The sequence below is a fragment of the Acinonyx jubatus genome, chromosome E1, assembly GCF_027475565.1.
Source record: "Acinonyx jubatus isolate Ajub_Pintada_27869175 chromosome E1, VMU_Ajub_asm_v1.0, whole genome shotgun sequence".
NCBI lineage: Eukaryota > Metazoa > Chordata > Mammalia > Carnivora > Felidae > Acinonyx > Acinonyx jubatus.
Window position 1 is genome coordinate 14,054,912 of NC_069397.1, and position 12,944 is coordinate 14,067,855.

General features: G+C 43.5%; 1 protein-coding gene across 2 annotated transcripts in view; it reads left to right on the forward strand.

Annotated features, from left to right (window-relative positions):
* METTL16 (methyltransferase 16, N6-methyladenosine) overlaps window positions 1-11,718 on the forward strand; it is an 81,263-nt gene extending 69,545 nt beyond the window's left edge. For both annotated transcript variants that reach the window (XM_015081389.3, XM_027034676.2), the window contains exon 10: window positions 87-11,718. In XM_015081389.3, the coding sequence (XP_014936875.1) occupies window positions 87-710 (624 nt within the window). In that variant the 3' untranslated portion in view covers window positions 711-11,718. The remainder of the gene's footprint in view (window positions 1-86) is intronic.
* The last annotated feature ends 1,226 nt before the right edge of the window (window positions 11,719-12,944 follow it).

Genomic DNA, 12,944 nt, shown 5'->3' on the forward strand with positions numbered 1-12,944 from the left:
AACAATAATCTCTTTTCTTTTCTTTTTTGTTTTTGAAGTTTTGAGAAAAGTGATTTTCTATCAAATTCTGTTTTTCCTCCGAATAGGTTCAGCATAAACGAGTCCCCTGTGGAAAGGAAGAGGTTAGCCTTTTCCTAACAGCAATAGAAAACTCCTGGATTCATTTAAGGAGAAAGAAACGGGAGCGAGTGAGACAGTTGAGAGAAGTTCCGCGAGCTCCTGAGGACGTCATCCAAGCTTTGGAAGAGAAGAAGTCCACCCCGAGAGAGTCTGGCAGTAGCCAGGATTTGGCCCAGGGCCCCCGGGAGGGCGCCCTGTGTGGGCCTGATGCACAGGAAGGCGAATCTTCCACTCTTGAGGGCCATTCCTCAAACCAGGATCTGCTTTCTCAGGATGAAAACCCAGAACCTGTGGAGGATGAAAGGAGTGAGGAAAAGGGAGGGATGGAGGCTTCAGAAAATTGTAAAGGCTCTAGCAATGGGGCCCAGGACCGAGAGGCATCTGAGCAGTTCAGCAGCCCGGTGTCTGAAAAAGGAAGCCATCTCCAAGGAGTGGCTGGACATTACCTATTCAAGTGTTTGATAAATGTAAAGAAGGAGGTAGATGATGCTTTAGTTGAAATGCATTGGGTTGAGGGCCAGAATAGGGATTTGATGAACCAGCTTTGTACCTATATACGTAACCAAATTTTCAGGCTTGTTGCTAGTTAAATTCTTGCACAGCTGGGAAGTTTCTATAAAGTAGCTTGCCTTGGTGTGCCAAGAGGTATTCCACCATAGGCCCATTGGTCATTACGTGCAGTTTTCTTTAAAAAAAAAAAAAAAAAAAAAAAAGGGAAAGAAAAGAAACAAATTAATCTATTTTTAACCCCTGCCCAATCCCCCTTATTAAAGTCACTGGGCATTAGTATGGTAATTCATGAGGATAAATTGTGGTTACTAGCATCAATAAAAAGCCATCAGTAAATTCAGGAGGGATTTAAACCTGACTTAAGCTGATCACCTTAGCTTAGCCGAGGCCAAAAGGATTGTTTTTGGAGTCTGGTCTGGGTCAGAACTACAGAGCATCATACTGTCTCTGTCATCCATAGTTGCTTCTTGGGGAGGGGTGGCTTTCTCATTCTCTGAATAGAGGCAGTACAGCAGGCAGATAGGCCCTGTGCCCACTTCTGGAGTCACCTGCAAGACTTCTCTGGGTACATAGGCTTGATGACCCCTGTATCAGTCCTGAGGAAGGAACTGGCCTAGTGTTAGGTGGTGGGGGAGAAAGCTTAGTGATGCCAAGAAGAAGGGCTGACCTGGGAGGGCTTCTGGAAACGTCACATTCCTGATTCATAGCTGTTTTGATGCTGCTTATTTCAGAAATAATTAGGTAAGCAAAACTCCCAGATGTGACTGAGATACAACAGAATGAAGCCATAACCCTACCTCCAAACTATTTGAAAGTAGTGTTTTGTAGTAGTTTTACTGATGTATGGTTTGAGTTTGTTTTGTTTTTTTGACATACAAAGTGGAGCTTTGTTTTATTTTTAATGTAACAGTATTCAGAATTGAAATCTGTCCATCCTGTTTGAATCCTGCGATGGGGGGAAATATTTTCATTGCTTTGAATGGAGAAATGATTGATGATAGAAATAAGAAATTGGGGGGGTGGAACGCCTGGGTGGCTCAGTCGGTTGAGCATCCGACTCTTGATTTGAGCTCAGGTCATGATCCCAGGGTCATGGGATCGAGCCCTGCATTGGGCTCTGTGCTGAGTGTAGAGCCTACTTAAGATTCTCTCTCTCTCAAGTAAAAAATAAAAAAGTAAAAACAAATAAATGGAGCGAGATAGTTATGAGCAGTATGTTGCTTAAGAAAGTCTCATCTATTGGTAGAGAATTTGTAGTTGATCAAATAATGTTTTTTGTGGGTCCCCTTGTAATCCCTTCTGTGCTTACCTGTTTGCCTTAGAGAATTCTGAGGCCAGGGTAACCACGTTCTTAAAACATGTTTCTCACTGGAATGTCAGGGTTCAGCAGGAATGCCTCTGGAAAAAGAGTATTGTTGTTGTTGTTGTTCTCTTGGTGTCTCAGTTACCATCTGCTGTACTTAAACTTTCACACCTTGATTTTGATTCTACACCAGTAGTCTCATATTCTGTTTAGACTGAACTTGTTGTATGGTGCTCCTTCCTATCTGCAAAGCAAATGGGGGCTGAGCAGTTAAGCCATGCTTTTGAAAGGTGGCTAGGGGCTCCTGGGTGGGTCTAAAAGTTAAGCATCCGACTTCAGCTCAGGTCGTGATCTCATGGTTTGTGAGTTTGAGTCCCGCGCTGGGCTGTCTGCTATCAGCACAGAGCCTGCTTCAGATCCTCTGTCCTCCCCCACCCTTCTCTCTGCCCCTCTCCCGCTCATGTGCACACTCTCTCAAAAATAAACATTAAAAAGTTTTTTCTTGAAAAGTGGCTGTTGGTTAGGGCAAAAAACTGATGACCTTGGCATATTTTGGCAACACCTAGACCCAGCCCTCAGCAAAGATTCAAGAAATGAAAATAGAACCATATTATACTTCCCTCTGTCATTGGAGACAGAGCTGCAGAAGAGAACAGATTAACCAGTGTTCTTGACCCAGTCCAAGGACCTCTAGAGAGTCCATAAAACTCCTGGATTATTTCTAAAAGCTCTGTGAACACCCACCACCACCACCACTTCTCCGGAAATAAGGATCTCTGACTTAGAGGGGTCAGTGAGCCACTGAGGATTAGGAAGCACTGGCCCAACCTCTCATTTGACAGGATGAGGAAATCAATACCCAGGTTCACACAGAGCCAAGATTGAATTCATGCCCTTGAATTCCTCTGGTTCAGTAATCTTCTCTTGTGCCTCCTCCCCCCGCCCCCCCCCCCAACCTCCCCGTCCTGACACATTTAAATCCTATGCAGGCCCCAAACCTTGTGTCTTATCTTGATAGAATTTTAGGATAATTGAATTAGGTTGTAATTATTCATTTGATAAATGGTCAATACGTATTGTTTGCATATTTGCTTCATTGTAAAAGAGTAGCGTGTACTCATTAAAGATTTGGAAAATCAAAGTCGAAAACAGCAACAAAATCACCCCAGTCACAGTCTTCTCAGTTATGACCACTGTTGGTGTTTAATGTTTTCCTTCTAGGCTGTCGATGGGAGGTGCATGAGTGTGTGGGTTTAACTTTGTACTCATGCTGTATATTTAATTTTATATTACGCTTCTCTTCATTTAACGTCTTGTATTTTTCTGTGTTAGATGAGTGGTATGTTTACATACACTCCTTGCCCGTGCACTTTGGGCACAGTATTAGCCTTCATTTGAGTCTGGTACCAAGGTGTGACCGGAGGCACAAAAGATGTGTCTTGCGTCTCTGTGTGTTGCAGTGCCCCAGGTTTAAGGCTCGGTGTCCTGGAGGAGGTTTTATAGGTGGTCAGCTCACCCTTTTAGAATTTAAAAACTGTAGGAGGGAAGCTTCCAGCTAGAGCTCTGAGTGCCTTCTTTGCACTTGGTTGTCTTCGTTTTCTTCTCTGAGAAGAAAAGTTTATTTCTGTCTAATGAGAGAACATTGAAAACGTTTTTTTTAAAACATCTAAAAATTATTTTCATTATGCGTATATTTTATAATTATGTGATGTGTGATACATACACCTCTGGTATAAGGGAAAAGGGAATTTTGTGTTTAAAGAAATAGGTTATTAACCCATGTATGATAAGGTTGAGTGGTGCTTGCCTTAAGGGTCTGGAGGTCAAGTTCATGTTGACGGATTGTATGGACTTAAATCTTTGTGGTATTATCTTATTTTCTTTTTTGGTCCCTGGCATTGGCTTCTGTTCTCTTGATAACTAAGGTAGAAACAGAAGCTGAACTTGTTTTCCAAGAGGGACTAAAGCTGCTTTTGTTCTTTGGAATCTGCTTTGCTTCCAACAACTGGGTTCTTTCACCCCCCATCCTTGCCCTGCTCTTCACACACCAGGGCGCTGCTGTGAGTCCTACAAGGTTCATGTCACCGTGGTGGAGTTTCAGCCGATCTTAAGGGTTGGTGTTGATTACTTAAAGTTTTAGTGTGTATTTTTCGAAATACGAAACCTCTCTTCTCTTGATGGACATGATGTGAGAACACCAGCCTCAAGCTTTGACAAGTAATAAAACTGCAAGTTGTGGAAAAGATGCAAAAGCCCATGGAAAATCCAAGGCCTCTTAAAGAAGGGAGTGTGTGTCCCTTCCATCTTTCTTAAACCACAGCATTTTCCTTTCTAGCCACATGGGGGCATCTTTGGCCCTTTTATCGACTTAACTTTGCTGTGAATGAATAAAATTGTGCCCTTGGTATTTTCTTGAAATATCCCTTTACTACCCAGAGAATATTTTTTATGTAAACAAGTACATTTTCACATAAATAAAATTTGAAAAATAAAAGTAGAAAAATAGAAAAACCTAGCACTCCATGATCTTTTTTATGGATTTTCAACCTTTTTATGTTTCTTTATGGTCCCAATTGACTGTTTTATTTCCATGTGCCCTGCTACTCTAAAATATATACAGGCTGGGTCAGTCCTTTGGATTAACTTTTTATTAGTATCTAGTTAATGGGGGTACTGTAGGGGAATGTTTAGTTACCTTAAACAGTAATTTTTCAGAAGTCTTATGTTCCAGGTAGAGTTAACATAGAGAGTTGTAAGAAACATTTCACTGTTCCTTTGTCTTTTAATTCTTGTTTTGGTTTATCTGGCTGGTGGACCAGCATGCATGTAGTATGTTGTTTACATCAAAAGTTGACACAGTTGGCTCTGTGTTATATATATCTTATAGGTTAGCTGGGCCTTGTTTCCCATACAGGATGTTTCTGTGTAGAACATACGTATTACTAACTCGGGTCTGTGTTGGTTCACAGAAAAGTTCCATCTATTATGGCACAGGGATCAGAGGTGATGGGCCCAGCAGATCTGCACAGTAGGAGGAAAAGGGTCCAGCTTGGTAGTCAGGAGCCCACTGGGAGAAGGAAAGTCTCAAAGGTGCATCACATTTATAGCCACCCAGGAGGTGCCCTTAGGAAAGGGATGTGACCTCATCTTTAGAGAAGTTGGTGCCTAGGAGATTTGGTTTGCTGAATGGGCACTAACCCCAGTAACACCCAGAAGAGGTTTACTAGTGAGAAAGAATTGGCTTTTGCCCTCTGGAGTAGAGCATTGATGGTCTTGAACCTTTCTAAATGCTCCCAAGTACAAAGTCTGGTTGCTCGTGCCAGCACAATATTAGAAAGCCCTGCGTGGAGCTCACCCCACTAGCAGCAGGGCCTCACACGCATACCAGAGAGTTCCCACTCTGCTCTGGAAAGACATTGAGATCCTCTGCTGTGACTCACCCAAATGACTAAAACATCAGTTTATTTTTTTAATTACTGGTTGGAACAGCTAATGCTCCCTTTTGGAACAGCTAATGCTGCCTTTTGGAGGCTGTGCTTTTACTGCAGGGGGCCGTGTTGTGACTGAGCAAAGGCCTTGCACCTCTGCATGCCCTTTGAGGTGTGGCCTATCTGTCTGTCTCTGTCCAAGCAGAAACTTTAGGGACTCCAGGCTCTCCATGGGGAAGTGGAGGGTCATGGGTGCTCATTATGAGCCAAGAAGCTGAGGTAAGATGGAGTAAACCAGAATCTGCAGTTGGGCTTGGCAGAATTGGCTTGTATATGATGTTCCCAGGAGGTCAAAGGATCTATAAATCCCAGAGGCTTCTCCAGCCTCCCTAGGGGAATGAAAAGCAGAAAAGAGACTTTGCAGTCATCAGACCTGGGTTTATGTTCCAGTTCCACTAGAGGGGTAAATCTGTTTCACTAAGCCTTGGTGTCCTCACACAAATGATGAAGGATTCTTGCTTCACAACAGCAGCCGTTAGGTGAAAGTATGAAAGTGAGAGCGGTACTAAGACACCCGGAGGAGTGCATGAGCATAGTGGGCTTCTCAACTTGCTCTTCTATTTGTATTCTTTGAGTTGTCCATTTCTGGTCAGAAAATCTACCAGTAGACTCCCGTCAAAGGTCCAAGACCTCAAGTATAAAACTGCAGGTGTAGAGTTCCACTTGACCAAAAACAAAGCCCATGCTTCCATGTACCGGAGTGACAAACAGGGAACCAGATTGATTGGCCATCTTCTGACATAAATTGTCTCCTTAAATAATCCAGCACAGTGGTGTATGTCCCTCTGTTGATAGCTTAAAGAAACGGAAGCTCAGAGAGCTTAAGTGACTTGCCCTAAGGTCATTCACAGAGCTAAGTCACTGAGATACGGGGGTTGAACTCAGGCGCAGAGATCTGAGACTAGGTTCTTGTACCAGGTCTGAAGATTCGTAACAAATGCTACACTTAATATGGAAATGGACTTTTGGGCTCATTTGACCTGCCTCTAGGGAAGAGAGAAAAAGCCTTTCTCACCGAGCTTCACAGTTGAAGGTAACATTATTCTCCAGCCTATGATCAATGAGTAAGATTTGATAAATGAAATTGCTTATAATTAGTTCTTAATTTATGCTACCAAATCTTCATAGAATTTTGTATTTGGCAGGAGTGCAGATAATTAAGTAGTTAGGGAAACCACATAATAAAATGTCTAGTACAAGCACATGTTGGATCAGAATCAATGTAAAATAACTGATAATTAGGTAATGACTCTTTGACAATACATAATTGTATAATAATGGAAGAAGGGTTTTACTTTTTTTATAGTTTAATAGGCAGCTCCAAATATTTCACTCACAGAATTGATGTGCTTTTTGATCTTACTGGAGAAGGTAGCAGTCGTCAGAAAAACGGCAAGTCCTCTTCCCCAGGTAGGGTGAATGAACTCGTGTAAATCGGGAGGAAAGAAAAGGCTGCCTGCCATCTGGTGGACCCATTCAGGGAGTGTGGCCCAAGAGTCTAGAAACTAGAGCCAGGAAATTCCCAGCTAGGGGACTTGGCTGGCTTTAGCAGCCAATCAGCCCCCAGGGAAATGACAGCTTGTGCTACTGCTGTCCAAAAAGAGAAGACTATGCAGAGAGCACTGTGGGGCCAGGCCCTTCCTGGGAGAGTGGATGAGGCGTGGGCCTGCCCCTGTAGATTTTGCGAGTCAAGAGATTTGATGTCTCTTGCTGGGAAAGGGGGGTTCCCAGTCTGCTCTGGCAAAGGATCCTTCATTCAGCTATGTTTGTCCCAGGATTTCTGCCTTCAGGGTCAAGTGTGGGGCTTTATGAACCAAACTCTAGCCTGTATTTCTCTGAACTCTAGGTGAGCACCAGTAGGACTTTATTCATTCACAAAGGGAATCATGTTTTCTCATCCTCTACGGCAAGGGCCAGGCAAGATGGAATAGCTCATGTTCTGACTAAAAGGGAGTAGCTTTTATTCGATCCCTGTTGGTTGTTGCCATGCAAAAATGGTGTTTGTTGGATGTTCTGAATTTTTGCAGGAAGCCAGAAATTCAGATTTGTGAGAAGTTTACTTGGTTGTAAATCCTGACAGTTAGTTCAGTATTCTGTCAAAACCTGGTAGACCGTCAGTTCGTGACCTCTTCCACCACCAGGGCATGGAACTGTTTCCATATTTACTGCCTCCACTTCCCTAAGTCTCATTCACCTCAGCTCCTCAACTCGGCTTCCTGCCTGCCCCCCCTTTTTTAGAGTGTTTCCCATCTCTTGAGAATCCCGAAGATTCTGTCCAAGCTCCTCGTTTGCTCTTTGCTCCTAGCACTTCAGGCTGGCCGCATCCACTCCCATGACTTCAACTGCTGCTCACCTATAGACTCATCATTCCTGGGTCTAGGCCTTTCTTGAACTTTCAACACCCACATACCTAACCACCTGTTGGACATCTCCCCCAGGACCATGGTAGTGTCAAACTCGATCTATACCTGGTTCTCTCCTATCTTCTTGGTCACATCCATCCAGCTGTCCGGATGAGACATTTCTGTTCCTCTCTCTCCTCTGCCACCAGAGACTAAAATCTTTCATCTTTACAAATACCTCCCCAATCAGCCCACCCTCTCCATCCTGAGTGCCACCACCTTAGTGCCCTTCCTCATCTCTCACCTGGATTGGAAGGGTCGCCTGAACCATTTCTGGGGAACTTGCGAGCTGAGCAGCAGAAAGAGATTTAGATAGGTTTGGTGGTGAGGAGGGAGATGAAGAAACCCACTTTGGGGGGTGAAACAGGAGTGCTTTCAGAAGAAGGACCAGGATGGAAAGTAGATCCGTAGGAACAGGTCACAGTTGAGATCAAGAGAGAGGAGTCCTTTCCTGAGAAAGCACAGGAGAACTTTTTTCCCCTTTAACAATTTCATAATAATTACAAAAGTAATGCATTTTCACTGTAAGAATTTAGAAAATAATAAAACTTTATACTTGCACTACTCAAATGGAGTTATTTTACATGTCGTTATCTTAGTATTTTTATATGCATATATATTTTTTAATAACAAATGTGGGATCATGTTGTATATGACTGTTTTATACTTTTCATGTGGCAATATATTGTGATAACCTTCTGATTATAAAACTAGTGTCTGTCAGAAGACTTATAAAAAGTTAAAATAACCAGATAGCACACTGTCCAGAGACAACCACTCATATTTTGGGTTTATTAACAGCGTGTTTTCTTTACATGTCATCTTGAGAGTGTTCCTTTACTAAACCAGTTGTTCCTTGCTGGAAATTTTCTATTTTTCACTATTGTAAATAATGCTTTCATGGACATGTTTGTATAAAAATCCTCATGTGTCGCCTGGCTGGCTTGGTCAGTAGAGCATGCCACTCTTAATCTTGAGGGTCGTGAGTTCAGGCCCACATTAGGTATAGAATTTAGTTAAAAAAATCTGATGTGTTTTCTTACTGCTTTAGGATAAACTTCTGTAAGAATTACTGAAGCAGGGGTGCCCGGGTAGCTCACTCGGTTGAGCATCTGACTTGATTTTGGCTCAGGTCATGATCTCACGGTTCGTGGGTTCGAGGGCTGCATCGGGCTCTGCGCTGACAGCACAGAACCTGCTTAGGATTCTGTCTCCCTCTGTCTCTGCACCTCCACTGCTCACACTCTGTCTCAAAATAAATAAACATTAAAATTACTGAAGGCAGAGGATATGACCTTTTTAAAGGCTCTTTGTGTATATTGCCAATTTGGTCACTAACAAGATTGTGCTAGTTTACATTTCCATACATGCCAGTTTTAACCACTCCTTTGATAGCTCTACAGGGCTGATTTTTTTTTTAATCCTTTATTGGGGTGCCTGGCTGGCTGGTAGAGTGTATAGCTTTTGATCTCGGGGTTGTAGGTTTGAGCCCCACGTTGGGTATAGAGATTACTTAAAATCTTTAAAAAAAAAATCCTTTATCAATTGATAGACAAAAATATTTTCATTGTTTTAATTTTGTAGTATTAGCGAGACCAGACATTTTCGTATACGTATACATATTTCTGTTATATATTTATCTCCTATATTTTATAAAATTTAAATTATGTTCTGTGTTCATTTTTCCATAACGTGTTATTTTTGTTACTGAACTGCAAGGACACATTTGCCAATATTTACCTCCATTTTGTCCTATACCTTTTTATTTGTGGTGATTTTGTTTCGGTGTTACAGTTAGTGGCTTGTAGAGGGTTTATGTAATCAAATCTGTCATTCTCTGCCTTTATATTTTCTTTGTTTCCTTTAAGGGTAGAAATCTCTTTCACCACCCGTGGAGCAGAAAAAATGTTTGCCTGTATTTTATTATGGCTCTTTTTGGCATTATTTTTTACATGTAACACTTGAATTTGTATTGGTGTATGATCTGCAGTTTAAGAACCTAACTGTGTTAAACGAATGGTTCCAAGTTATCACAGAGTAACTGTTCAGAGAGATGACTGGTAAGCTCCAGCACTGCCAACTGAGGTGATGGGAAAGGTACTCAAGCCCGCTGGGGGTTGAGGATGGGCTCATGTACTGGTATCATCAGTCCCCAGCCTAGAAGTGGGAAGAGAGGTACAGGCTAGTATGTGGCTCCTAGAGTGTCCCCACCACTGCCCAGTACACACTCTCCCAGTGAGCCCTGGGGCTTTAGAAAGAAGTCCAGTTGTGAGAGTGGACGGAGCCCTGGATCTAGGCACTCCAGCCAGTGACAGGCCACTACTCCACGCCTTACATACTATTCTGAGAAGGCATCGGTTCAGGGCACAGGTAGCTGGTCTCTCTTGGGTTTTACAGTCTTGATTCTGCAGCCTGCGTCTTAGGTGTGAGCCTGGTTTGCTGGGACAGTAGACCTCTGTCTTTTCTGTGGGGCATCACAGCCCAGCCCCTCTGCCCTGGGGGGCCTCCCCTGTCATGGACACCCCCTGCCTCCACTTGACCCAGCTGGCTCTTGACTCACATTACAAGACTACCCCTCGTTCTGTTCACAGCCTTGCCCAGTCTCACTCCCATTGACCTGAATTCATTTTCTCTCATAAAGACACTTTTTTTTCTTTAGAGGAATAGCTGAAGTTCTCATCCTTTCCCTCATGCCTTTCCAGTTTGATCAGCTTCCTCCTCCAAGTCCTCTATAGCCCCCATCTCTAGCTGTAGCCTTTAGCTAGCTTGGTTTCTCAGAAAAGCTCAAAGTGCGTGGCTCCTCCCTTTTTGCTTCCGAGCTGCATTTCTTTCCTTATTACTCAGTGTCCACACCCAGGGCGGTTGCCTGGATAAAAATCTGCCCCCTTTCCCCCAGTCACCTTTTCAGCCTGGACACAAACACCAGTGAGGAATGGCTATCTACCTAGGGCCAGTTAGAAGCTCTTAATTCCTCAGTGGCCTGACGCAGTTCAGTATCCTCAGGCCATCTGAGCCTCTGGATCCTCAGTCTGATTCTCTTTCCTTGCCTTCTCACTCACCTGCTAAGCTTGTTTATTGGGCACCACTAAGCAAAGTTAATGATTATTCCTGTCTGTAGCCAAAAGGGGTGAAGTTATCTATCATCACCCATTTCTGTGAGGTTTTCAAGGACTCTGGACGCACTTCCCCAGGCTTGCCTGTCCCATGGAGTCAAGGGAGAACCAGGCCACTTACTCATGCCAGCTGACACTAAGCAGCTTTGTGACCTTGGATAAGACACCTTCTCTTGGGAGGTTTGGCTAGATAATCTCAACTCTTCCAGCTGTGAGGTCATGTGAGGCAAGGAAGAGGGGGAAGTACATGACTTGGTTTTACCTGTTCTGTAGGTTCAGGAGGAGTCCTTTACTCAGTGGGAGTGGAGGAAGGTAGGTGAGGACTTCGGTGGAAACTTACAGCTCCGAGGAGCCTGCTTCATTGATGACTGAATGAGTACCACATTGGATACATCTCTATCCGAGCAATTCAGAATCCTCATCAGTCAGACTGGGCTCATCAGTCAGTCAGGAATCAGGTTCAGTCCACTTAAGTGGACCAAATTAAAGTCCATTTAATTGCTTCTTACACCTTAGAAAAGTATGATTATCTGGGAACCTAGCCTAAAAGAGTACATCAGCATTCTTAGGAGTCTTTGTGTGGTCATATGATCTCTTGAGCTATGTCCAGCATGGTGGTAGAGGGCAAAGCTAACCTTTTCCAGGTATTACTGTGGAGTTGAGTTCTGCTCTGACCTTTTACCCCACCCTGGCTTTCCAAATGTCAGCTGGCCTTGGCTACAAGGATACCTAGCCCCGTGCCTGGCACATGTCAGGCACACAATAAATATTTGTTAAACGAATGTTGTCTGCTGTGTCCCTGAGTGTCTTACTCTTCATCCTGACTTTCTCCCTTTGGTCTTGTTTTAATTGTGATATGTGAAAAACTTCCTAAAACCACTTGCAAAATTTGAGAAGTTGGGCCTGAACAATTAGGACATCTTCCGGGATCTAATGTAAATACCTGTACTTTGGCTTTGCTTTTGCCGTTATTATGTATGCATCGTAGGGGTCAGGAGACTGATTTTCATAGCTCTTAGGGTTGCATATGTATGTAATGCTTTGTTGGGGTGGGGGCGGTGTGGGTGGAAGATAGCCTCATCAAAGGAATGTCTCTATCTCAGCATATTAAAAAATGGAGGGATTTAAATTGGGCATCGGGATGCACAAGATTTGAGGAGGAAGGCTGAAAACAGAAGTCGTTTAAAGGTACACAATGATTGGGGTACCTGGGTGGTTCAGTTGGTTAAGCATCCAACTCTTGATTTTGGCTCAGGTCATGATCTCACGGTTCGTGAGTTCAAGCCCTGCATCGGGCTCTGTGCTGGCAGCACGGAGCCTGCTTGGGATTCTCTCTCTTCCTTTCTCTCTGCCCCTCCCCACCTTGCTCTCCCTCCCTCTGTCCCTCTCTCAAAATAAATGAATGAACTTAAAAAAAAAAAAAAAAGCTAAAAGTACACAATGATGGGTGGCCCAAGTGTCCTGCTCCAAAGGTACTAAGCACCTAGAAGCCATTAAAAAAAACTTGAGCAACTTTTTGGAAATGGCTGGGCTTTGGATCATTGCCACAGAGTGCTCACCTTTCTGGTGAAACATCAGAAAACTTTTCTCTTTCCTTTGAATGAATACAGTTGCCAGCTTTTACCCCAGTTCCATCCCTTTGGAGCAGGAAGCTGGGGCTAAAATGTTAAATGGCTCTTCTATCCATTCCCCTCTTCTTTTATACCCTGCTTGTAGGTTATCTCCCCCAACTGTCCATTCCCCAACTGGGGAAACCCTGGCTGATGAGAAATTCTGTTTAGCCATTTTCAGGCTCCTGTAGGCAACAGCAGGCTCAGAAAAAGCCTCCTTTCTTAAACCCTTGCTTTTGCCTAACATCCCCTGGCTGCTGTCCCCACATGACCCAAATAAACAGATGATCATGTGAAGCCAGTAAGGCTGTTTGTTTTAAATAGCAAGCATCTCCACTAAGCTCTGGAGCAGATGGGATATTGGGGGCAAGGGAGAGGCCGGCATTTGACTCTGTTCA